Here is a 26,694-nt window from a genome sequence, read left to right as displayed (position 1 = left end):
TAGATGCTTCAGAGACTTTAAAAGTGGAAACACAGGCACGGAGAGAGGTTAGGTTCCTACAGGCTTAGGCAGGGGCTGAGCAAGGGGATTTATGAATTCCATCATCTCTGTGAACTGAATGCACGACTAATGGAAATGCATTGGTTGCGTGAACCATCTCAGAAACACCACCAGGAAGGAGGTTGCAGATTATTTTTTCCTCTTTTTTGCCACTATGTTTTCACAGCTGTGACGTGTGGATGAACAAGCCAAAGCCAACAGACATGCTTTGCTCCTGCCCCAATAGTCCAAACAATGCAGAGATTTCCCGCCACCCCCCTCCACAAAGATCTTTGGCAAACCTCAGTCTTTAGAAATAAATAAATAAATAAATGAAAATGACAAATATTGAGTGTATCTAAGGCAAATCAAGGATACAATTTCAGAGTTAAAAAAATAAAACAAAATCCCTTACAAATGTTAAAAGGGAAAAAAAACAGTACAGGCATGACTTGCAGGCATTCTGAGGCTGGAGACTTTGCTATAGTGGGTATTTGAATGCCACCTAGTGGGCCTATGTAACTTATAGCCAGTGGAACAAAGAAGTTAACTCATGCTCCCTAAATTGACACCATTGCATCCTACCGTGCCTGTGGCATTTTATATGCTGCGTCACGAGGAGTGCCATAGTATGTGCAATAGTGTATACGTAACAAGATATATTCTGCATCCCTAGCAAGCTCCATTAATGTTAATTGGAGTTACACAAGAAGAATGCACCCCAGTGTGTTGCTAATAAGTCATTTGCTAACTCAGTACTAGCTAAGAATATTGCACTGATGTAAGTCCTATATGCTTAAATGCAGAAGAGGACATTGGCCAGGACACCCTTTCTGGTACAGTACTTGAATGCTCTTATGAGAACGTAACAGGGAAAGATTAGATCTCTCTTTGAAGCTCACAGAATATCTAACTATGAGGTCAAACACTCAGCCTTCTTTGGGCTGCTGTACAGAAATAAGAACAGATTAATGCTGACTGCTCTGACAAGTTGTAGTTTGCCGTGCTTTATACAGACAGAGCAGTACTAGCTGCAATAACAGATTTGGTTTCCATTGTAAGGCAGATTCTGTTTATATGTGGGAAAATAAACTGATGGCAATTCCTACTACAGATGCGTATATGGCAATTTAGTGATGACTCACTAAGTCCATACTCCTCCCCTGGCATGTCATAAAGGGTACAGGATGAAATGGCAGGAAGGAAATGGCACTTGGCCAATCAGTTCACCTGAGGACCTTTTAAAAGGTCAGTCCCCAAAGGGAGGATTTGCAGCCAAATATCACTGTTCCTCACCTTTTTCTCTTGGCACATCTGGTCACATGAAGCTTCAGAAAAACCTAAGGTAATAGAAGGAGGAATGGAGTCACTTGGTGAATGTCTTGAGGGACTGGGGTGTGGGAGGGAGGCCAAGGATGATGTTAGGAAAGCAGTGCATTGAGAGGCTGAGATTAGAGGAGAAGGGTAAAGGGGTTACAGAGGGATAATTACTATTTTTGTCCATCCTGCCCTTTCCTATATAGTATTGCAGTATTTCATTCATGGATGAGCAACTGGATCTAGGAGGAGCAGAGGGGTAGGCTTTCTTTACACATCCCCACCACCTTACACTCATACTCTGCCCGCCCCACAATGCATTCCTTTGATGTTTTCTCCCCCTTCACTTTCCCTCAGGATCTCCAGTGTTGGCCCAGCTTGTCTCTTTGGAACATATGATCAACCCCCCATTGCAGAGGGGGGAGGGTTAGGGATGTAGTAGAAATGGAGTTAGGCAGCTTGTGACCACTTATTTGGGCAGCAGCTGCCACTGCACAGGCCCCTGTGTGTTAACTCTAATTCTTACTAAAAATAAATACTTTCAGAATTATTTAGACCGCTTGTATTTTGAGGTGTGCGCTAGAAAGGCAGAGTAGCCTGGGAGGCAAGAGCCCTAAGGGACATTCCTGGATTTGTCACTGGCTTGCCGTCTTATAATTATTTGTATTATGGTGGCCCTCTACAATGTCTGTGGTATCCATGAGGTTGGACTACAGGGTCATAGTCGTCCCTTGAGACCTTAAAAATATATGACATCACAGTCCCTAAGCCCAGATTCTCAAGGTATTTAGGCACCTCAGGCTAGATGCCAAAAGAAACTGAGGATGATGACCACCACCCTCATCAATTTTAGCCTACTGGTTAGGGCATTTCCCCTGGGATACGGGAGATCCCCCAGTTCAAGTCCCCTTCTGCCTGGTGGTGGGAGGCAATGGGATTTAAACAGGGATCTGCCACCTCTCAGGTGTGTGCCCTACCCACTAGGGGATGGGCAATTATGATGTGGGGTTCCCTCATGCTCACCTGCTGATGCTGTTCCACTGTGGCTAAATAATGAAAGGCTCATATTAGGTATATGAGAAAGAGAAAAAGCATTAAAATAAGGATATAGCCTTGGGGTTCGAGCACTCCCTTGGGAGGTGGCCAGGAGCCAGTCTTCCTGCTCCAATGACTTCTTTAATTATTTCTCCACAGTGGAACAGCTTAACAGGAGATCCTGAGGGTGCCCCACATCAGCATATCCCATCGCCCAATGTGGGGAGGAGGATGAGATCTCAGTTAAAACCTTTAGCTCATGGGTTAAGGAATCCCTTGTCCTCATCAGGCAAAGCAGAGAATTAAATCACAGTCTCCCACATCTAGGGTGAGTGCTCTAACTATTGGGCTAGAAGTGAGGCTGCTGTTACTCCTTGCCCAGCCATTGTCTGTGGTGTTAGGTATGCTTTGAGACTTTATTGGATAAAGCCCTGTGGGGGAAGGCCTATCTTTACCTAGTTTGAGGCTCATGCTGGGCTGAGCTATGAGAGTGGCACCTAACATGAGGCATTGTACACATGTCCAGCAGCAGAAACTTTAGGGGACTTTTATAAGGGAAAGTTAGGCAGTGAGGGATTTTAGGCACCTCCAGAATTGGCAGCAGCTGAACAGGGGTTTTGACAATCTCAAACTCCCAATGTGGGAGTTAGGTGCCTAAGTCAGTCTTTTTGTGGATTTATACTCTAAAAATGCAAAACAAAGGGGGTGACAGGACAGTAGGAAAAGATACAACACACAAGACAAAACATGACCAGAGTGGTACCAAGCACAGGGGTTTTTTTTAGTTACAGATGATAATATATTAGTTTTATTTCTGTTACAAAAACTTGGATGGGTATTTCTGTGGGGTACACGCGGTTAAAGTCAGCAAAAGGAAAAGCCTGCTGGTTTAAGGCAGGGGAGTGGACAAAGGGAGAGGTAGGCAGGTAATTGGGCGATTGCTGCAGTTCATGTGGAAGAAGGATGGCATGTCCTGAACTGGCCTTTCTGAGTCTGGAAAGGGGGCACATGACTGCTGTGACTTATCTGCTGGTGCCCTAAGACTCTAGGGACTGCTATAGTCCAACCCCTGAAACCTCTTCCAGGCAGAGAAGAAAGGGAGGCTTTGGGGCCTGATGTCCTAGGCATATTCCTCTGGGTTTGGAATGGAGAGGCATAGGCCAGGATTGCATGGCACTGACTTACTTCCCAGGCCCTTGTAACTAGTGATTTGTGATGGAATTACTTAAAAGTTGATGTGTGTCTAAACCATAACCCAGACCCTCAAATATGTGGGGCATTCAAAATCTGCAACCACATCTCTTGACTTTGTGTCTACCTCTAATTACAATTTCACTTGAAGGGTGGGGGAGAGAGAGAGAGAGAGAGAGAGAGAATGTAACTAAATGGTTGCTTAGCAGCTCCATTGTGCACTCCTGGGAGAGAGACACAAATCATGGATTAACATGATCAGGTCTGAGTCAGATGAGAGACGATGCAATAGTATAGTCAATAACAGCCGGTGTTTTTTCCTGCTATGACTATTTGAGCATTCAGTGTCAGAGAGGTGCCTTGAGATTCCCAAGGCTGCAGACCTATTTAGCAAGCTGGGTCTAAATGCCCTTTATAGTGGGGAATGGTATAGAGGAGGCAAATGCAGCCTCTGGTTTTTTCAGTCTGCTCTCCTAATGGCTTCAGATAAATAGCGATGAACTTTGTGAGATACTGAGGGCTGTGAAGCTGGAACAGCTAGTCGTCCGGGTTCTATGCCACCTCTGCCACACACAGCCTTTCTATGCTGTTTATAACATAAGATTGATAATACTTAGTATCCCTAGTACTATATATGAGTTCGTAGTACTACTGTATATCTGAAGCTTAATTTATTAGCATGCTCCTTCTGATGGAAGTCGCTATGGAAGTGCAATGTATAATTGCCTGTGCTGTGTTAGCCTCCTCTTATTTTAGAAGCATGACAAATTATCTAAAAATATACAAAAATGGGAAGTTTGTACTTGGTTTTCTAAAGCACAAGGCTTCATCACATAATCCAAGTACCATCCGGAAATGCCTTATCCAGTGCCTGGAAAACTTTCTGTGGCTGACCTCAAAAATATGAAATTACAGCCATATTCAGCCAAAAGCCTTCATCCCCCTAATTATTTGGGATGGTATCATTCAATGGTACAGTTACTCCAGTCAGTCCACTAATTTCTAGTCTTTCTCAAAAAGAATTCCTTACCACTTAATCAGTTGACGCTAGCATCCTACACTACTGCACGTCAGCACTTTGTTAATGAGCCAGTCCATAACCCAATCCAGCCTACTAACTGTTTAGGGAAAGGATTCATTCTTGATGGAAATATGTTGTCATTTAGGAAACAGCAGGAAAGGAAAACAACAGTGGCTATGTTACCTGCCACTCCCCACAAAAGAATTTCAGATTTCCTTAGGGGAGCAATACGGGACTCATTCTTAGGAATGAAGGTAGCCAGCATTGAACAGGTGACATTCCTGTTGGGCTTTACGTGCATTTCTGTATAAATAAATGCACTTGACACAACAAAGCATTGTTCACTATATAAAGCAGTTGACTCTGCCTAGCCCACTAAGCAATCTGAGAAAAGTGAATTTAGTTAGATTTTTTTCTCTCCTTACTGAATCTGTTTGGATTAAGAAAAGCTGTTTAATCACTAAAATATGTGTTCCATAACAAAGTCTGGATTGTGCATAAATTGTTCATCTCACTGTGCAAGCCTGGAACTGACTCCTGGGGCTTTTGGAAATCCCCACAAGGTGCTGCACGCTTATTGTTTCTTCTGCAGAATTATTTCTCTAATGAAACCTAACATTGAAGAGGTGCCAAAAACTGGCTATCCCCGATCTGCCTTCACATATGGCAGTGTCTTTTCAGCCAGTTAACCACCTCTGGACTGGGAAAGAATTGTAACAGCATGAATTCTCTATTTTCTTTGTTCTTGGCTATATATACTTTGGTCCAGATCCTCTGCCTTGGCTAAACTGTACATCGTACAAGCTGGATTGGAGGAGGCAGGCAAAGATGACCAACAGCTGCAGCTCAGGCTACTGCCCCTGCACTGAAAGCTGCCTAACTTATGCTAGCTGCTAATGGCCCCAAGAGGCCAAAGCAGAGCTAGGAATCAGTGCAATGTAAGAATGCTCAGGCACACCCCCTTTCTTTTAGCCAAGTCCCCCTCCCCTTGCTGTGCCAGCAGCAGGAAATGATGCAAGAATCTATAGCCCCCCAAAGGCTCTTCATTACCCTGGAATAATTTTCCTTGGGCAGGATATCCTGGCTTTAAGACTGTGCTTGGATGGAACCTGCCCCAGCATGGGTAGAGCAGACCTGGGAAGATACCACCCCTGTCCTCTGTTTGGAGCTAAGCCAAGAAATCTGGGCAGGAGAGGGAAGTAGTGGTGTCTGGAGATTAAAGAAGAGGTTGAAAGGGTGAACAATAGGGAATGGGGCTGTCACCAGGCCATGTGGCAGCTGGCTCGTCTGGGCCTTGAACCAGGGCAGGCAAGGTTCAGGGAAGGAGGAGAGAACCTGGCCCAGGGCTGGTGACGCACAGGTGTGAGAGGAGAGTACCAGATCTCTCGCACATACCTTGTGCATTACCTTTCAAGAAAGGCTCTGCTCTCACAAGTGGTGACTGACAGCTTCTGGCACTAAGACTGCCACCATACCTGGAGGTAGCTCCAAGGCTCTATGATGGCCAGTTTCCGTTTACGGGTCCTGCTCTAATTTTTTATAGTCTCCTGGAGTCTTCTGCTATGATGATTCTTCCTCTCAGCTTCTGGACACCAGTGTAAGCATGGGAAGAGCCAGCAACACCAAATGGGTTGGCAGCAATTTATGGTCCACTTACAAAGTCTCCAGGGACTTCGTCGTCTGCTTCTGAAATACAACCATCTCTCAAAGGTGTTTAACAATACACAGCTCAGCTGCACAAAAAAGGAGGAGGAAATGAAGAATACTGTATCCAGTGGAGACTGCAGGGAAACACTTAGGCCAGGCACACAGCAATTAGTTTAATTGGAATATTGCCAAGATGTCAGGGTTAACACACTTACTTTCTGGAAAAGTGCCATGGTATCTTTAAAGCCTTTTGTGGTCAACCCCTTGATTTAGTGTCACATCAGCATAAAAACATAGTGAAATATCTACCACTGTGTGGGATATTAACCAGGAAGAGCCCAATCCTACATTCTTTCTCCTCACTGAAATCAATTCTCAGGCACAGAATTAATGGGAGTTTTTGCCTGAGTTACATATGCAGGATTAAGTCTACCATTTTCATTCATTGAGCTAGCTCCAATCCAAAAAAGTAATCATGATCCACAACCAAAAACTGAACTTGCCCAGAAATTTGAATGAGCAGCCTTAAACTAGCTTAAGGAAGACAGCAAACAGAACAGACTTGAGGGAGAACAAATTATCTTCTTTCTTTAATTGTTTTTTAAAAATAAATTAAGAGTTCATGTTATCAAGACAATGTACTGCAATGTTGATCTCCAAATACAGTATAAGACTATTTGTCTGAAGTTCATTGTTTGGGGTTGACTAACTCAATATGTAACTTTAGCAATCACAAAACTGAATCAGAGATATCCCAACTCATCCAACAAACTTGAGTGGTCGTATGTGGTGAAATCTAAAGTCATACTGGTACACATGATATAAATGCTACTTCTTTTACTTAACAATATGTTCATCTTTGTGGGTAGAACTGTAAGCTTGTTTTATTTAAAAATAAACTCCAACATAACTTTTTAATAAAGTGCAACATATAGACTGCTTTCTACAATTAAAAAACAAAGCAAAACAATATTCATTAGTATGTAGTCATTCCAACATGGAATTAAATGGGATCTTCTACAGTGCTTGAATGGTTTTATTTTCTGCTTCACGAAAACAAAAAGCAGTTATTATTACAGTGACAGTCAAATAAGGGACTGGGGCATGTTAGCTTTGTCCTGTTCTTTAACAGAAGGCCTCCTGGTGCAGAACACTTCACATACATGTCAGAAGATAAGCCTAACTCAACACAGTCCATGCATAACAAATTTGTAATACTGAACTTGCATCATTCATCATCAAAGGTTTTATTCACCCATTTGGTTTGACATCAGCCTCAGTCCAATAGCTTGAAAGCAAGTATTGAACTGTAGTTGCATACATTGAGTTATATACTACAGTAACTTCCTCACTCTTAAATTAACCAAGCTCTGTGAAACTTTTTAGGTTCTGCCGAATTAATGAAATAATTAAGGTTGGGATCTATACTTCAGGGTTTGTCCAGTAACTTCTGAGATCCATGTTGATAAATGCAAAGTAATGCACATTGGAAAACATAATCCCAACTAGAAAAGGAGTACTTGTGGCACCTTAGAGACTAACCAATTTATTTGAGCATAAGCTTTCGTGAGCTACAGCTCACTTCATCGGATGCATACTGTCTGCATCCGATGAAATGAGCTATAGCTCACGAAAGCTTATGCTCAGATAAATTGGTTAGTCTCTAAGGTGCCACAAGTACTCCTTTTCTTTTTGCGAATACAGACTAACATGGCTGTTACTCTGAAACCTGTCATAATCCCAACTATATCTATAAAATGATGGGGTCTAAATTAGCTGTTACCACTCAAAGAGATCTTGGAGTCATTGTGGATAGTTCTCTGAAATCATCCACTCAATGTGCAGTGGCAGTCAAAAAAGCAAACAGAATGTTGGGCATCATTAAGAAAGGGATAGATAAGAAGACAGAAAATATCATATTGCCTCTATATAAATCCAGGGTTTGCCCACATCTTGAATACTGCGTGCAGATGTGTTCACTCCATCTCAAAAAAGATATATTGGAATTGGGAAAGATTCAGAAAAGGGAAACAAAAATTATTAGGGGTATGGAACGGCTTCCATATGAGGAGAGATTAATGAGACTGGGACTTTTCAGCTTGGAAAAGCGACAACTGATGGGGGATATGACTGAGGGCTATAAAATCATGAGTGGTGTGGAGAAAGTAAATAAGGAAGTGTTATTTACTCCTTCTCATAACACAAGAACTAGGGGTCACCAAATGAAATTAATAGGCAGCAGGTTTAAAACAAACAAATGGAAGTATTTTTTCACACAGCACACAGTTAGTCGGTGGAACTCCTTGCTAGAGGATGTTGGGAAGGCCCAGACTATAACAGCATTCAAAAAAGAACCAGATAAGTTCATGGAGGATAGGTCCATCAATGGATATTAGCCAGGATGGGCAGGAATGGTATCCCTAGTCTCTGTTTGCCAGAAGCTAGGAATGGGTGACAGGGAATGGATCACTTGATGATTACCGGTTCTGTTCATTCCCTCAGGGGCACCTGGCATTGGCCACAGTTGTAAGACAGGATACTGGGCTAGATAGACCTTTGGTCTGTCCAAGTATGGCCGTTCTTATGCCTTTTGGGAATACTGTATGGACATAAAACACTGATGATACCATAAAGTGTTTGTGCTATGGGCATTACGTAAGACATATTTTATAGCTGTGATAATCACACTGGGTGCCTGATGTTATCGGTGACAGTCTTCAGAGGCAGTCCTTGCCATGGACTGAAATTCTAATAAGACTCTAAAAATAGCCTCCTCTCTTTCAGAGATAGAGGGTGTAACTGATGACAGCATTTGGCCTTCTGCATTCAGACTATTACAGTCTACTAAAACAAAAAATACCTACATTCTGCATCCCACAGAGCACCTGAATAGGAAGGCTTTAGGACCAGGTTAGCATCATTACCCCAACATACCTGGAGTTGTTTCCTTTTAAACTTCACATTCTGGGGACGTAAGTGACACAAGGTAACAACAACAATTGCTTTCTTGCACCCTTGTCCAAGCTTGGTGCTATGGAGGGTTGCAGCATGAATCCTGTACATGGTACAAGCAGCTTAAAGAATGAGAAGCTCTGCTAGAAAATAAATATTTCAGCCATTCTATTGTAGCCCACATACCTCCTGGGTGTGGTGTTCTGTCTCATTTAATGGCACCGAGACCACTTAGAGATTAATGAGTCTGTCACAGCCATAGCTAATAGCCATGTGGCTTTTAGCTCATGCACTAGAGGCTCATGCATTTAGCTCCAGAGATCCCAGGTTCGATCCTGCCTCCTGGGCCAGGGTCTGTCAGTGTTACAAGTGAAGGATCATCCAGGATTTCAACTGGGAAGTCTCTGAAGCTCAGAATGCGTTTCCTCAGCTAAGGGAAGTATGTAACCCACACAACCCCTGGGTGTGGTGCTCTTTCCCATCTAATGGCACCAAGACCATTACGGAGAGATTCATGAGTCTGCCCTACAGCCTTAGCTAAAGGCCATGTGACTTTTGGCTCAGGCATTAAGCTCCAGAGGTCCCAGGTTCAATCCTGCCTGCCGCTGACTGGGGTCTGTCACTGTTACACTATGTTAATTTAAGTGATTTCTTAGAAAGTGCAAACCATTACCAGGGAGGAATAAGGAATAAACTGGAGCAGGGAAGAAATCACTGCAGAGCTTCATTTGTCTGTTTTTCTATTTACATGGTAGGAGATTGGTGCCCATTGATTTTCAGTGAGAGTTGGGCACCTAATTGTCCTTTGTGCCTTTGAAAATCTTCCCCGAGCTTTTTACGGTTTTTCCATAGTTATAGCCAACTACATCATACTGAATATTACAGTACCAATTTGCCAATTTTTGCACAGAGAAATAAAGAATCCTTACAAATCAGTCTCTTCATTTTAAAAATAACAGAAGAGAGCTGATTGACAAAACTGCTAAACTGAGTAAAACTGAATGGCTTAAAGCAGGAAACAAAGGACAGGATGTTTAAAGTGAACAAAAGTGTATTCTACAGCTTTAGTTCCACTCCAGTCTCAATTAACTTTTACAAAAATAAATGAAGATGACAAACTTCTCAGTAAATAGAACGATTTTTTTCCATGAAAATATTTTAGTATAATTCAGTAGCAAATAAATAACCATGACATCAGTAACAAGTAAATCAATGTGAATCATACATGCTCGGTTATCTAGTTTGGAACACAAAGGTTTACAGTTGGTACTAACTTATTTATAAATATCTGCTAGTCTTCGCACCTGTCTAATAAGTTAGTGTGAATGTTGGTGTGTTCTCCAGTACTCCTGGCTCCTTGTCTTCAAACCATATCATTTAAACCTATATCACTTCAAACCATATCACATATACCAGCAGAGCTGTTAGGAAACTCACTGAAGAAATATAGCTTGATGTTTGCAGCTATAGACAGCGTCTAACCTGATTACCTGATTAAATAAGTCTCATCCTGCATCCAATCCTCTCTGTTGTAGCTTAGTTTTGGGCCACTCCTCATCACTGTATTTTTCTCTTTAAACAAAACAAAACACTGTATGCAGCCTTTGTGTTAATCTAGGAGAGATTCCTTCAAGGTTATTTCTTCCCATCTTCTGTTACCAGTCTAGTTAAACATGATAGATTCAGGGTCCTGATTTGCCATTTGAGCCATATGTCTTAACACATCCTTTTTAGTTATGATGCCCAGCAGCCTTCTAGAAGAGAAAAAGAAAGCAAAGGTGAATCATCTTATCTCTCATCTATTTTTCCTGTTCTGCTGCAGGGTCCTGTTTCGAAAGCTTCCATATGCAGCTGTAGATCTCCAGTTTGTTTTTAATCATCATTTTGGAAACTAAGCAAAACAAAAAAACTATTCCCACCTCATGACCACCACCAAGACAATAAAAATCATGTCCATTATAAAAATGAAGTGCTTTGGTTCTCTCCCTCCTTTTGTGGAGAATCTATTCCACACTGTGTTCAAGTGAGAACTGTAATTAATACAACACCATTTTGTTTGAGAAAATAATTAAATTCTATCAGAATAAAATTCACTCCCAAGCAGAGGGCCACCAGCATAAGATCTAGGCAACACAAAACCATTTAAACCATCTAATCAGGGGCTAAGTGGGGCCTATGACTTGTTCTGGCATTCTGCACAAGGCTGAATTTCAGGGAGTGTGTTCTTTTTAAAAATTCTGATGCCCTTATTCATCACCGCACAGCGCCTTACTCCCATTGACTTTAATGGAACTAAACAAGAAGTTACCATCCAACGGGAGTGAGAGTTTTGGAATCTGCCCCTTATTAAGCTATAACTAGCAATGCAAGTGCTGGTTGTGAGACCAATATCTCACGACTCCTCAGGGGCCAGAATACTTCCCTTTCCAACTCTTGAAAATAGTTAGATACTGGACTTTGGAACCCCATCATTCTTAGAACCATTTGCCTTTCAATTCAGTTGTAAAATGATGTTTGTGGCTGATGCTTCAAGAACTGCTAGAGGTAGAAACCAAAACCAAAAGGTTCCAAGCCAGAGTGCCTAATAGTAGGCACCTAAATCCATATTCCAAATCAGAGGCTTTATTTTCACAGATGTTGAGCACCCAGAACTGAAATTGACTGTGGATACTCAGCACCTGTGAAAAAGCAAGCAGGTTTTATTTAGGTGCCAAAACTTTAGGCACCCAGATTTATCAGGAATTGGGCCACTATATTATTCTGTTTATTCCGGTCACTAAAGCCCAGGCTAGACTGTGTTTCCAAAAGGTTTTAAAATCAGTTTGAGCTGTTAGGAAAATTTCCCCAGTGCAGACAAAACTGTTGTTTCACACTTTTGATTCAGTTTCTGTTCCTGATCATTTTTTGTCATCTGGCTCTCATAGAGTTTTAACTCACTTTTCCTTGCTTTCAGACAAAACTGAGCAGATTTATTTTCCTCAGTTGTCATCCATATCATGCTTTTCATGAGCACTTCAGTCTGGCTGGAAGCCTAGGAACAAGCAAACCCTTTACAAACAGTGATATTTTGCCAACTCTGCATTTGCGCTTGCTTAAAAACAAAATATATTGGGACATCAGCCTGATAGGATCTGTATTTTATTGTCCCCTATCCTAGATATGGCACCTAAATTACAATACACTACAGAGAAGGGAACATGGTCTGAGCATGAACTCAATGGCAGCCAATACATCTTTGCTTCTAATTCAAGCTCTGCCACTGATTTTTTCTGTTGCCTTGGGCAGCCACTTGAGCTGTCTATCTTAGTTTTAGAGAAAATAATAATACTTATCCAGCTGACTTCATAGGCTGTTGAGAGTTAGCTACTGTTTATAAATTCGTTTGAATAGCAAAAGTGCTATATATATTACAGCCACAGCAAAGCTGGTGTGGCACTTTCCTTCCCTTTAAGTATGTAATCGTGTTGGTTCATCTATATATACCTACCCACTGCGTGTGACAAGACATTGTCTGAGTCCAAGTTTCCGAAAGATGTCTACCACCGTCTCCATTGGTGTGTGGTCAGTTACTGTGAAAGGGCTCAAATTGAGAATGCGCCGTAGTTTCAGTGGGTGAGGGCTGTTGGCTGGGAGCTCTGGTGGATCTTCAGTGAAATACATGATAGAATTGCTCACCACCCCATCCTGACGCTGTCTTGCGTTCTCTGGAGGACAAGGAGATCAGACAAATGGCAGACCAAACTCATGTACATCCCTACTTGGAAATGAATGGTTACATTTGCTTTTAATATGCCAAGATATCAGAACATGGGATTACAGAGCAAATCATTTGCATTTCACAGGGCCACCACAGTCATTCAAAGAGTCCTATCCCAAATCAAATATAAAGACAGTCCCCGTCCCTTTTATTTTGCTTAACATATCTTTACGAACATGCTATTTCTTGTACTGGGATGTTCATTGTTGTCATTCTCCTTAAATTCAAATGTTTTACACTATTGGTTTTAGCAGGTAGCACAATGCAGTCTCTGTATGATTCACCCAGGGCATCGAGGTATGGAAGACCTCCAAGATAATGGAAATGTGGAACTTCTGCAGTACATGTGCACCTGGATTTGGACATTGTGACTTCTACACCACCACAGAGGGGCAGTCTATGGGCATGGTTACTCGGTCTGTGCTCTGATCCAGTGACAAACTCCCATTCAGGGTGTGTGTAGGAGACATAGCCATTATTTCAGGATTGCTGAGCCACCACATGCCCTGCCCAGAGGTGGGGGGGGGGGCAGATTCTGTCTCCTGAGCCTCTGGATACTTCTTCATATAAAGCTTGTTTACCTAGGCTTCATGTTGGAAGGAGGTGTGGTTCTGTCTTTAAGGAAAAGGAGCTATAGCGGGGGAAAAGTGCTGAGCTAAATGAATTTGATCACCTCAGTTTTCTCAACTGTGCATATTTGCCCATGTTTCAAATCAAAACGTCTCACTGGCACCTTGATCAAGCTGCGAAGTGAAGTTTACTCTTTGCTTTTATGACTATTATTACAAGCCTATCACTTAACGTGTACCCCTAGCCATTTGCTTTACAGTTATTGTTAAAGTGAAAATGGCTGGTTTCCTTTGCACTTTTCTCTTCACTGGCTGTTCGTTTGTACTCTGCAGTGTATGGTGCTAACAACAGATGAGGTGAAATCTCAAGAATGATGATAGACACCTCCCTTCTCCCTAGTACAAACACATCTTGGGTTTTTGTGGGTTTTGTTTTGTTTTGTTTTTTGTTTTTTTAAAGAAATCATAGCTAATTCTAGCCATTTTCCTTTTTGATTGATTCAGGTTGCTTCTGTTCTTGAGAGGCACAGGAAATTGGAGACAGTCAGTGCAAATATATATATTCTTGGAGCTCATTTCCATCAATCAAATCGCAGAAACCTGCTCTGTGACTTGTAATGTGCATACAGTAATGATTTCCAACACATTCCCACCACATTACTTTTCTCTTAAAGATCATTTTGTTGTAATATCACTGAAATCAGAACGCTCCAGTTCACACCTAATATTACATTGTCATGTGACTTTCAACCATCTCACCCCATATATTACACATCCTCCTGAAATTTACAGGAATTATGCTAATCTTGTCTTTTCTTGTCTTGATTTATACATCTGACTTTCAAAAGTGAATGTGCGTGCACAGGTCTTTGATATATTATGCTATGGGTTTACATCATCTAGCTGAAGGTGGTTCATTTAGTCTGACCCAGGTCAAGAAATGTTCCTCACATAACTAGCTGATTTATTCATGGTTCTTTATTTTCCCTCCTTTATCTACACAGGAAGCAACAGGCAATGACATTTTGGTTACTATTTTTCTAAAAGTACTACTCACCCCAAAATGACAATGACACTGGACAACACTGATAAGCCCATGCTATTATTTTACTCCTGGATGTAAAATTTGTGTCTCTAGAGACAGTACTTTTGCAAACGGTACATTAATATTGATCTAAATTCAGTAGTACCATAAATAGGGTGAAATTTATACATAGGGTATAAATGGGTTGGGAAGTTTGAGAGATGATAAAATATAGTAATTGCACAGATATATTTCAGTCAGTGAGTGTACAAAACTTAGTCCAAGGAGCAAAGCAGCCCCAAAGGAAGGGTGACTATATTTGCTGACTCCCCTGAACCAGAGTAATCCACAGAAGATGACTCCTGTCAGATTTAAAGGTGAATTAGTCCCTCCAGATATGGACATGGCCTCTCAGATCCAAGTTACGCACATGAGCTTCAAATCCCAGCTTGTCTAACCTAGGTGGCGCTTAAATCCCATACTGAGGATTTCGCTGTAGTGGAAAAGTGCACTGAGTTAGCCAACCTGTTAGTTATCTTGTTTGAACTAATATGGTGTTCAACATTGTTTGCCCTGGTCCACAAGAATGGTTTAAAAACTTGTTAGCTAGTCACGGCTAGCCTTAGGTAATGCAAAATCAATCTGATTATACCATTTTTACATTAAAAGTGTGCATTTGTCTCCTTAGCTAGACAGACTAATTTGCCTCTCCTTCATCTTTTGCTACCAGAAGAGAAGCATTATTTCTTCAGGGTATAGCTACACTGGAGAAATGCGTCCCACGATAAAATAAGTTAACTGTTTTAACTAACATGATGTGAAACACAACTGTTGCCCTAGGTGTGGACAAGGTCAGTCGTATTTAAACGTGTATTAGGAGGCGGCCACTGACGCGGATAACGAGATATTGCCTGAGGGAAGTCCAGGAGACTGCACTAACATGGCTTTAGTCCTTTCTGCAGGAACACTCTCAAAGTGCAGTGATAAGCACCAACACCCTCTGCCACCAGTATCCTCACTTGGAGGCTCAGTTCTCTTGCCATCCTTATTCACATGCAGCCTAGCAGAATTAGTAAGACATTACATGCTCAAATGTCAACAGTATGCAGATGACATACAACTCTATCTATCCTTTGTACTGTCATTAAGTTAGCTCAGTACTTGGCTGAGATCAGTTCATGGACAAAGAACATCTGGTTGAAGTTAAATCGATGAAGAAGATGGAGGTTATGTTGGTTGGCAGTGGAGTTTACAGCCACAGTGAAGTCTCCTGTGGTTGACAAAACACACCCAACAAGGGTTAAGCTCTTGGAGTTTAGGAGTGCTCTTGGATTCCTTACTGACATTAAGCTTTCACATAGTAGTGTTCACAGTTGTCTTCTACAGCTGGCTAGAAGACTCCATCCAATCCTGCTGGCTGAAGACCTGGCCTCAGAAATATCTACTTTTGTTACTTCCAAATGGATTTCAGCAATGCAATATTCCTGGCATACAACCATAAGTGCTCAGTATAGAACACAGCAAAACATCTCTTCAGTATCATGGGCCACCATGAACTCATCCAACCAGTCCTCTGCTCACTACACTACATTCCCATTGAATACTGATTTATGTTCACAATCTCTAATCTTACCCTCAATGCGCTCATGGGCTCAGTTTACTTAAAAAAAACAACAAAAAACCCCAATCTGTCTGTAGCTCCAGAACGTGAACCACCGCAAACCTCATCACCTTCCCTTCCAAGTGCAAGGTGCAATTCTTCAGCCTTGCCTTCACTAATAGGCAGACATGGCACAGTGTATATGCGTATATACATAAAAATATGGAAAAATAAAATAAAATTAATAAAAAATGCCAGAAAACATGCAATTTTTTCCCTGTGGGGAAGAAGAGATAAAGAAGGAGAAAAGACACACATGATGTTTGTTATAGCACTTCATGCCCTCTGGAAGGCTCTCCTATACCATGGTGCAGGGCCTGAATAGAATAGAATAGAATCCTATTGAGCTATAAAATTTAAATCAGGATTTTGATTTATAAAAGACACACATTAAATCATATAGAATCACCATGTACCATGAAAATTAACAAGAGAGACAGTTTATTGCAAAACTGGTGTAATATGAGATCAGAATCAGTCATATGGTTTCCAAACAGTTGCCATTACTCCCGATTGCAGCCCACTCTCAGCGGAAATGGGGGGAAGCAGAGTCCTATATAGCCAACGAGTCCTGGCTGATTTTTAATTCTTGACTCGCCCCAGGCCTACGAGAAGAGATTTTAATTAGAGCTCCCCGGAAACCACACATTTTTTCCTGTGGAAAATTTGGATTTCACAGAAACCATTTTATGAGAGGAAAATATTTCAGTTGAAAAATGTGGACCAGCTTTCATTCTTAATTAACTCTGCACTAGTAATAAAAAGCTTAGAGACAGGACCACATATCCATGTGCCTCCCTGTGAACAAACCAGCCTTGTTGCTGTTTAGCAGGATCATCAAAAAGTATAATTCTCAGCTTTTTATACCAATTTCAGATGGTGTCTGATGTCTCTACCTTTAAATTAACGGGTCTGATCCTTTCCTGTTTGCAGCTTGCTGGTCACTGATGTTGGGGTCACATTAGTGCAACAGGCCTGAAATCCAGCATTGTAACTTGCTGTACACTCACTGCATGACAACATAAGGTACAAGACAGACAAGGGTCTGGCCCAGTGTATCTAATTTGTATTTTCAAGTTCTCACAAGGGAATTTAGGGAGTTGGGGATGGACGGCACCTTAAAAATAGTTAGAAAGAAAATTATATAAACTGCAAACTTCGTACATTTTCTAAAAAGTACCAACTCTTGGCCTTTATATCTTTTGTCAACTCTCTAACAGCTGGTGTAGTTTGCCCTTCTGACCCTACCATATAGTGTATCTTTTGTATCTGCCGGAGGAAGTGACAGGCTGGAGGTAAAACGAAGATTTAAAGGGACACTGTCACAGTTGTTGGCTTAATTATCCTGTAAATGACTTAACCATTGTCTCATATTGAAGTTATTACTTTGAGGATTCCTTCCTCCTGATTTTTTAAGGGGTAGGGAAGAGAAGGGGTAGTGGGGGGGCTATTGAGTTGATGCTATACAAAAAAGCAGATTCCCTTGAACTACTTGATCGTCTTTTACAGTTAGATGAGCCAGGTACCTTATAGTTTGAGGTGTGTGCACTTGCCTATTTTTGATCATTGCAAAACTAGTCTGAATTCACAAATAGGGTTCCCAGGCATCTGGTTTTCGACAGGAACACCCAGTCGAAAAGAGACCCTGGCGGCTCTGGTCGGCGGCACAGCGGGGGCCCGGAGCTAAGGCAGGCTCCCTGCCTGTCCTAGCTCTGCACAGCTCCCAGAAGTGGCTGCTAAATCCTTGCGACAACTAGATGCATGGGTGGCTAGGGAAGCTCTGCGCAATGCCCCCACTGCCAGTGCCAACTTCACAGCTCCCATTGGCCAGGAGCTGTGACCAATGGGAGCTGCGGGGGTGGTGCCTGCAGGCACGAGGCAGCGCAGAGCCACCCTGGCCACCCATGCGCCTCCAGGCTGCAGGGACCTGGCAGCCACTTCCTGAGAGCCATTGTAAGTGCTACCAGGACCCCACACCTCCCATACCCCAACCCCTTGCCCCAGCCCAGAGTCCCCTCCTACACCCAAACTCCCTCCTGGAGCCTGCACACACACCCCAACACCATGCCCCAGCCCAGAACCCCATCCTGCACCCAAACCCCTCATCCCTAGCCCCACCCTAGAGCCTGCACTGCCAGCCAGAGTCTGAACTCTCTCCAGCACTCCGAACCCCTTGGCCCCAGCCGGGAGCCCCCTCCCAAACCTCTTATTTCTGGCCCCGCCTGGAGCCTGTACACCCATCCCAGAGTCCATCCCTCGCCCTGCACTCCAGCCTACTGCCCCAGCCCAGAGCCCCCTCCCACAGCCCAAACCCCTCATCCCCAGCCCCACCCCAGAGCCCACACCCGCAGCCACAGTCCTCACTCATCTCCCACACCCCAACTCCCTGCCCCAGCCTGGTGAAAGTGAGTGGGGCAGAGAGCGAGCGACGGAGGGAGGGGAAATGGAGCGAGTGGTGGCAGGCCTTCAGAGAAGGCGCGGGGCCTTGGGGAAGGAGCGGGGCAGGGATGTTCGGCTTTGTGTGATTAGAAAGTTGGCAATCCTATTCACAAACCATTTAAACCACCCACCTCTCAGTCATGCAGTTAAAAACAAACATACTTGTAATTTAAGGGAAGGCTGCAATATGTATTATAGCTAGAAAACCGGGCTCTAGAATTATTCTCTCATCTGCTCCTCAACACCCCCTCCCTATGCAGACCATGAATCCTATAACTTTTGAGTCTATGGCACTCTGTTAAACCTACAATGATGAAGTGGATTCCAAAGTAGGCACAAAGAGTTTTTCCATCCCTTCTGCTTAACATATATAACATGACGCCAACTATCAGTTTTGGAGGAGGGGAGATGGGAAATTAAATTATAGACTGACACCTGATGGAAACAAGTAATTTAATTTTAGGTCTAATTTTACTTAGGGTATGTCTACACTACGGAATAAGGTCGAATTTATAGAAGTCGGTTTTTTAGAAATCGGTTTTATAAATTCGAGTGTGTGTGTCCCCACAGAAAATGCTCTAAGTGCATTAAGTGCATTAACTCGGCGGAGCGCTTCCACAGTACCGAGGCAAGCGTCGACTTCCGGAGCGTTGCACTGTGGGTAGCTATCCCACAGTTCCCGCAGTCTCCGCTGCCCATTGGAATTCTGGGTTGAGATCCCAATGCCTGATGGGGCTAAAACATTGTCGCGGGTGGTTCTGGGTACATATCGTCAGCCTCCCGTTCCCTCCCTCCCCCCGTGAAAGCAAGGGCAGACAATCATTTCGCGCCTTTTTTCCTGAGTTACCTGTGCAGACGCCATACCACAGCAAGCATGGAGCCCGCTCAGGTAACCGTCACCCTATGTCTCCTGGGTGCTGGCAGACGCGGTACGGCTTTGCTGCACAGTAGCAGTAACCCCTTGCCTTCTGGCAGCAGACGGTGCAATACGACTGGGAGTCGTCCTCATCGTGTCCGAGGTGCTCCTGGCCGCGTCGGCTGGGAGCGCCTGGGCAGACATGGGCGCAGGGACTACATTTGGAGTGACTTGACCAGGTCATTCTCTTTAGTCCTGCAGTCAGTCCTATTGAACCGTCTTATGGTGAGCAGGCAGGCGATACGGACTGCTAGCAGTCGTACTGTACCATCTTCTGCCAGGCAGGCAAGAGATGAGGATTGCTAGCAGTCGTATTGCACCATCTTCTGCCAGGCAGGCAAGAGATGGGGATGGCTAGCAGGCGTACTGTACCATCTTCTGCCGAGCAGCCATGAGATGTGGATGGCATGCAGTCCTTCTGCACCGTCTGCTGCCAGCCAAAGATGTAAAAGATAGATGGAGTGGGTCAAAACAAGAAATAGACCAGATTTGTTTTGTACTCATTTGCCTCCTCCCCTGTCTAGGGGACTCATTCCTCTAGGTCACACTGCAGTCACTCACAGAGAAGGTGCAGCGAGGTAAATCTAGCCATGTATCAATCAGAGGCCAGGCTAACCTCCTTGTTCCAATAACAACGATAACTTAGGTGCACCATTTCTTATTGGAACCCTCCGTGCAGTCCTGCCTGAAATACTCCTTGATGTACAGGCACCCCCTTTGTTGATTTTAGCTCCCTGAAGCCAACCCTGTAAGCCGTGTCGTCAGTCGCCCCTCCCTCCGTCAGAGCAACGGCAGACAATCGTTCCGCGCCTTTTTTCTGTGCGGACGCCATACCACGGCAAGCATGGAGCCCGCTCAGCTCACTTTGGCAATTAGGAGCACATTAACCACCACACGCATTATCCAGCAGTATATGCAGCACCAGAACATGGCAACGCGATACCGGGCGAGGAGGCGACGTCAGCGCGGTCCCGTGAGTGATCAGGACATGGACACAGATTTCTCTGAAAGCATGGGCCCTGACAATGCATGCATCATGGTGCTAATGGGGCAGGTTCATGCTGTGGAACGCCGATTCTGGGCTCGGGAAACAAGCACAGACTGGTGGGACCGCATAGTGTTGCAGGTCTGGGACGATTCCCAGTGGCTACGAAACTTTCGCATGCGTAAGGGCACTTTCATGGAACTTTGTGACTTGCTTTCCCCTGTCCTGAAGCGCATGAATACCAAGATGAGAGCAGCCCTCACAGTTGAGAAGCGAGTGGCGATAGCCCTGTGGAAGCTTGCAACGCCAGACAGCTACCGGTCAGTTGGGAATCAATTTGGAGTGGGCAAATCTACTGTGGGGGCTGCTGTGATGCAAGTAGCCCACGCAATCAAAGATCTGCTGATATCAAGGGTAGTGACCCTGGGAAATGTGCAGGTCATAGTGGATGGCTTTGCTGCAATGGGATTCCCTAACTGTGGTGGGGCTATAGATGGAACCCATATCCCTATCTTGGCACCGGAGCACCAAGCCGCCGAGTACATAAACCGCAAGGGGTACTTTTCGATAGTGCTGCAAGCTCTGGTGGATCACAAGGGACGTTTCACCAACATCAACGTGGGATGGCCGGGAAAGGTGCATGATGCTCGCATCTTCAGGAACTCTGGTCTGTTTCAAAAGCTGCAGGAAGGGACTTTATTCCCAGACCAGAAAATAACTGTTGGGGATGTTGAAATGCCTATATGTATCCTTGGGGACCCAGCCTACCCCTTAATGCCATGGCTCATGAAGCCGTACACAGGCAGCCTGGACAGTGGTCAGGAGCTGTTCAACTACAGGCTGAGCAAGTGCAGAATGGTGGTAGAATGTGCATTTGGACGTTTAAAGGCGCGCTGGCGCAGTTTATTGACTCGCTTAGACCTCAGCGAAACCAATATTCCCACTGTTATTACTGCTTGCTGTGTGCTCCACAATATCTGTGAGAGTAAGGGGGAGACGTTTATGGCGGGGTGGGAGGTTGAGGCAAATCGCCTGGCTGCTGGTTACGCGCAGCCAGACACCAGGGCGGTTAGAAGAGCACAGGAGGGCGCGGTACGCATCAGAGAAGCTTTGAAAAACAGTTTCATGACTGGCCAGGCTACAGTGTGAAAGTTCTGTTTGTTTCTCCTTGATGAACCCCCCCCGCCCCTTGGTTCACTCTACTTCCCTGTAAGCTAACCACCCTCCCCTCCTCCCTTTAATCATTGCTTGCAGAGCCAATAAAGTCATTGCTGCTTCACAGTCATGCATTCGTTATTCATTCATCACACAAATAGGGGGATGACTACCAAGGTATCCCAGGAGGGGTGGTGGAGGAGGGAAGGAAAATGCCACACAGCACTTTAAGCACAGCACTTTAAAAGTTTACAACTTTAAAATTTATTGAATGACAGCCTTCTTTTTTTTGGGCAATCCTCTGTGGGGGAATGGCTGGTTGGCCGGAGGCCTCCCCACCGTGTTCTTGGGCGTCTGGGTGTGGAGGCTATGGAACTTGGGGAGGAGGGCGGTTGGTTACAGAGGGGCTGCAGTGGCAGTCTGTGCTCCAGCTGCCTTTGCTGCAGCTCAACCATACACTGGAGCATACTGGTTTGGTCCTGCAGCAGCCTCAGCATTGAATCCTGCCTCCTCTCATCACGCTGCCGCCACATTTGAGCTTCAGCCCTGTCTTCAGCCCGCCACTTACTCTCTTCAGCCCGCCACTTACTCTCTTCAGCCCTCCACCTCTCCTCCCGGTCATTTTGTGCTTTCCTGCACTCTGACATTATTTGCCTCCACGCATTCGTCTGTGCTCTGTCAGTGTGGGAGGACAGCATGAGCTCGGAGAACATTTCATCGCGAGTGCGTTTTTTTTTCTTTCTAAGCTTCACTAGCCTCTGGGAAGGAGAAGATCCTGTGATCATTGAAACACATGCAGCTGGTGGAGAAAAAAAAAGGGACAGCGGTATTTAAAAAGACACATTTTATAAAACAGTGGCTACACTCTTTCAGGGTAAACCTTGAAAGTTAACATTACATACATAGCACATGTGCTTTCGTTACAAGGTCGCATTTTGCCTCCTCCCACCGCGTGAACGGATTTTGGTTGAATGCCAGCAAACATACACTGCAATGCTTTGTTCTACAGTGATTCCCCAGTACGTGTTGCTGGCCTGGAGTGGTAAAGTGTCCTACCATGAAGGACGAAATAAGGCTGCCCTCCCCAGAAACCTTTTGCAAAGGCAGAACCGCAAATGCCAGGGCAAAGTAATCCTTTCACATGCTTGCTTTTAAACCATGTATAGCATTTTAAAAGGTACACTCACCAGAGGTCCCTTCTCCGCCTGCTGAGTCCAGGAGGCAGCCTTGGGTGGGTTCGGGGGGTACTGGCTCCAGGTCTAGGGTGAGAAACAGTTCCTGGCTGTCGGGAAAACCGGTTTCTCCGCTTGCTTGCTGTGAGCTATCTACAACCTCCTCATCATCATCTTCTTCGTCCCCAAAACCTACTTCTGTATTGCCTCCATCTCCATTGAAGGAGTCAAACAACACGGCTGGGGTAGTGGTGGCTGAACCCCCTAAAATGGCATGCAGCTCATCATAGAAGCGGCATGTTTGGGGCTCTGACCCAGAGCGGCCGTTCGCCTCTCTGGTTTTCTGGTAGGCTTGCCTCAGCTCCTTCAGTTTCACGCGGCACTGCTTCGGGTCCCTGTTATGGCCTCTGTCCTTCATGCCCTGGGAGATTTTCAGAAAGGTTTTGGCATTTCGAAAACTGGAACGGAGTTCTGATAGCACGGATTCCTCTCCCCAAACAGCGATCAGATCCCGTACCTCCCGTTCAGTCCATGCTGGAGCTCTTTTGCGATTCTGGGACTCCATCATGGTCACCTCTGCTGATGAGCTCTGCATGGTCACCTGCAGCTTGCCACGCTGGCCAAACAGGAAATGAGATTCAAAAGTTCGCGGTTCTTTTCCTGTCTACCTGGCCAGTGCATCTGAGTTGAGAGCGCTGTCCAGAGCGGTCAGAATGGAGCACTCTGGGATAGCTCCCGGAGGCCAATACCATCGAATTGTGTCCACAGTACCCCAAATTCGAGCCGGCAACGTCGATTTAAGCGCTAATCCACTTGTCAGGGGTGGAGTAAGGAAATCGATTTTAAGAGCCCTTTAAGTCGAAATAAAGGGCTTCATTGTGTGGACGGGTGCAGGTTTAAATCGATTTAACGCTGCTAAATTCGATCTAAAGTCCTAGTGTAGACCAGGGCTTAGGGATAGATCCACAAAAGGATAAATTGAGAGGCCAGGCTCTGAGAAATTAGGTATTACAAAGTTCAGCATTGCAGCACTTACTTCCCTTTGTAAATCTAGGCTTTAGGTAGTATCCTTTTAAGTAGAGCAGCTTAAAATGTAAAGAGTACATGGTTTACAGAGCAATTTTTGCTTCATGAAAAAGTCCCTGTAAGCAGGAGAGGCTGTCACCAAAATAACTGTTATTTTTTATTTATAAATTTTATTTTCCAAAGAACTCAGGAGCTTCCCCTCCTCCAATCATCTGAAAAATCATACCACTGATCTTTCAGGTCACCAAGGTCTGCAAGATTTAAATGCTTACAAATTAGAACAACTATGATGCGATAACAGAAACTAACACAGTGTGGCGCCAGCACTTTGCACGTTGTTATGTAGTGGCTGGGGTTCACAGATATCTCTGGACTTTTACTGCTGAGAGTGACAAGAGATTTGGTTGGAGACTAGAAATGCTACTGACCATGGTCTGATATGACTTTCACCAATTTGAAACTGGTTTAACTCCAACGGCTTTAACAGAGTTACTTCAGATTTACCTCAGCATAACTGAGGGAGGAATTAAACCCCAGAGGTTGGCCGAAGGTATGTTGTAGTGGGGAGGTTGCTTGGTTCTCAGAAAGGGTAGAAACAGCCTTCCACATCCTTTGGAGTAAACATTCAGTTTTGTTCTTATTTACCTATTCGTACATGCTTCACAGTATCACTGTAATACCCTTTACGTTCCCATTAAAATCTATATTGTACTCTTTACTCACTTATTGCAAGAATCAGTTCCCGTCTCTGTGCAAAACCAATGAGACGCTCCGAGTCTTTGGAAACCACCACCGGAAAACCATTGTAATCGGTCTCTTTGATTAATGTCTCCACATCTTCCACTGTCATACTATTCTGTGTCAGAACAGAGAGTGGAGGCTCACCACGCCTAGGCCTCATGACATCTGTTGCTAGTGTTCGGTGTGTGAACTCGTCCTTAGCATCCAGAAATGGGTAACCATTCAAGTGGATGTGTGCCTCATAGATCCCTTCTTTCCCAAAGGCATCTGCTACCCACTTGCTGGTCACAGCTGCAGCCATTAGAGGTACAATATACTCCAAGCCTCCGGTTAACTCAAACATAATAACCACCAGGGAGACAGTCATTCTGGTAACTCCACCTGCCAAGAAAAAGATCATTCAGGTTCCCCCCTAAAAAAAAAACAACAACAAAAATCTATAAATGTACCAACTCTTTGGACTTTCTAGTATCTTATATGCATAAAGGCATGAAATTATTCAAACCCCTCACTGTCTGTCGTTCACTGAAATTACAGGTTTCCATTTCATCTGCTGTAATTTTGAACAGAAAAGGTTACAGTGACACGCTCAACCCAAGTTTATTAGCATGTGAAAAGCAGATAATTACAGACTCTGGTACCTGCATGCTTGGAGATTACCTTAATTAAATAATCTGGCACAACAGTAAAGCACACACACGTCTGAACTATATTTGATAAATGACATACCAAAACTCAATGGATTGGGGTCAATCTAAATGCCTAGGCCCGTATTTCTGGGAAAATCAGTGCTAAAGTGTAGGCATAACTACTGCAGACATGTTTAATTTCATTATTGACTTCTTCATTTATATAAAATTGATCATATTGAAGGTTTAATTTGAAAACATACTTGATTAAGGATTACACTCTTAAAGAAAAAGAAGCATTAAGGGAACTGTATTAAATGTAGCCCGCTCCTTGATCAACCTCTGTAAATTGCTTGTCATAATGTAAGCAGCTTCCATGAAATGTGTTCTTGTAGCTTGGTTGTGATGCCTTCTGTGCATAAATCAGTTCTAGTATCAACATTCTCCACTGTAGTTTCTTTGTGCCATTTTATAATCAGTTTACTGCTGCAGTTTACATTACAGGATATAAAGAATCATATAATCACAGTATAACGATTGTATGTGTTTCTCCAGGTAATATGTCCGAAAAATAATTGTGAGAATTTGATATTCTTAGATCTCCAAATACAGTGCCATTGTTTAGATTAGAGAAATAAGAAAATAGGTTATTAAAAATTTGTTTTTATGTAATGGCATGGGTAATGCTATGCAGTTACAATTATTACATAGCTAACTGTGGCTGTAAAAACAGAATAGGATTGCCTGCTAATGGATGCACAGTAAAGAACTTTTCTTTAATATAAAGGAAAAATGTTTGCACTGATAAATTCTGTTTTGGAATGCTAAAGAAAAGCATAAAAAAGGACAACTGAGGCTGGTTTACTATTTCTGACATTAGGTTCCTACCATGACTGGTCTCACATATCATCCTACTTATCTGCCAGTGCTCCTCTGGATGCAGCTTTCATTGGAAGCCTAGTCAATTACACTAAGGCCTGGTCTACACTTAAAATTCGTGGGCATAGCTATGAACATAGGGGTGTGAAAAATCATACCCTAACTGACATATCCATGCCAGCAAAAGCCTGAGTGCTAGACGCAGTTATACTGACACAGGAGTCCTTTTGCCAGAATAGCTTATTTCGTTCGGAGCGCTGGTATAAGCTATATCGGCAAAAGCACTCTTTTGCTTGTACAAGATACAGCTACATGAGAAGGTTTCGTTGTAGACAAGGCCTAATTTTGTGAGATATGTCCATTACTGCATAGTCCAAATACCAAGCAGCACTGGAAATTATGTAAGATACAGGTCAAATAAAAAATGAAAGAAGAAATAACATGCTTGGAGTTGATGTTTTCACATTTCATTTCCATGTACAACTTGGCATTTGATGTATGAGATTTAGTTTATATCAATGGCCTTGCTTTAACAATTAG

General features: G+C 43.7%; 1 protein-coding gene across 1 annotated transcript in view; it reads right to left on the bottom strand.

Annotated features, from left to right (window-relative positions):
- Positions 1-10,235: 10,235 nt before the first annotated feature.
- CLCN4 (chloride voltage-gated channel 4) overlaps positions 10,236-26,694 on the bottom strand; it is a 58,975-nt gene continuing 42,516 nt past the window's right edge. The window contains exons 10-12 of the mRNA XM_048860562.2: positions 24,629-25,027; positions 12,690-12,906; positions 10,236-10,956 (exon numbers count right to left, since the gene is read on the bottom strand). Of these exons, the coding sequence (XP_048716519.1) occupies positions 10,866-10,956; positions 12,690-12,906; positions 24,629-25,027 (707 nt within the window). The 3' untranslated portion in view covers positions 10,236-10,865. The remainder of the gene's footprint in view (positions 10,957-12,689; positions 12,907-24,628; positions 25,028-26,694) is intronic.

The sequence above is a fragment of the Caretta caretta genome, chromosome 1 (assembly GCF_965140235.1).
Source record: "Caretta caretta isolate rCarCar2 chromosome 1, rCarCar1.hap1, whole genome shotgun sequence".
In the NCBI taxonomy this organism is placed as follows: domain Eukaryota; kingdom Metazoa; phylum Chordata; order Testudines; family Cheloniidae; genus Caretta; species Caretta caretta.
The sequence above is the reverse complement of the archived record's forward strand: the minus strand, read 5'-3'. Positions and strand labels throughout refer to the sequence as shown.